Source organism: Penaeus monodon, chromosome 34 (assembly GCF_015228065.2).
Source record: "Penaeus monodon isolate SGIC_2016 chromosome 34, NSTDA_Pmon_1, whole genome shotgun sequence".
Classification (NCBI taxonomy): Eukaryota; Metazoa; Arthropoda; class Malacostraca; order Decapoda; family Penaeidae; genus Penaeus; species Penaeus monodon.
This window is the reverse complement of record NC_051419.1, coordinates 32,575,143-32,575,915: the sequence shown is the minus strand read 5'-3', so window position 1 is coordinate 32,575,915 and position 773 is coordinate 32,575,143. Positions and strand designations below refer to the sequence as shown.

Sequence of the window (773 nt, the reverse complement as noted above, 5' to 3'; positions counted from 1 at the left end):
AATTGCAACTGTTATGATTATTAAAAAGTTAAGACACTTTAATACAAAGTCTGGGCTCTTTCATCATATTCATAACTTTTGCTATAATGGTAGCAACTGAAATCATACCTGACAGTGCATGTCTTTCTCCAAGGGATCTGGACGATACTTTTATCATAAAAACAAAGGTGCAAACAAAAATTAACCTAAGTGAAGTGTGTTAAGATTTAGCCAGAACAGGATTGTTAATGGAAAAATATAAAATTAAGAAAGCACCTTAACCAAAATCATACCTGGCTCTAAATCCCGACTGAACGTTCAACACTGACTTGCTCAGAGACAGCACAAACACATTTGCATAAATATAATAAAGACATCGACCCATCTCAGTAAATACCTGACTTGGCACACTTTCTGGTGGCTGTTCTGCATTGTGGAAAGGAGTAGCTGGGGCTGGGGTCTCTGGTGGAACAGCTTCCTGGTTGGCAGGAACTGCCTCGTCGGGAATGCCCGGAGTTTGTGGGTTCTCGGCAGCCTAGGAAGGGAGGGGAGAAATTAAAGATGTGCAAAAACAGAATAGTATATAATGATAATAAACAGAGAAAAACATAAATAATGATTATAAACAGAGATATTCACACTAATTCATGATAATAAACAAAAATAAGTATAATCATTCATAATTATTTAATGTCCACCCTCCACAAGTTTGTTCTTGAAATTTGATCAGGTTACGTAACTTAGCCTAACTTTCCCTTAACTCTCAAAACAGCAATGAAATATAGCATCACTGA

General features: G+C 36.6%; 1 protein-coding gene across 1 annotated transcript in view; it reads right to left on the bottom strand.

Annotated features, from left to right (window-relative positions):
• Positions 1–773, bottom strand: part of LOC119594745 (double-strand-break repair protein rad21 homolog) — a gene marked incomplete in the record, with an annotated part of 12,864 nt that overhangs the window by 4,721 nt on the left and 7,370 nt on the right. Inside the window, 1 exon segment of the mRNA XM_037943833.1 lies at positions 377–514. Within this exon segment, the coding sequence (XP_037799761.1) occupies positions 377–514 (138 nt within the window).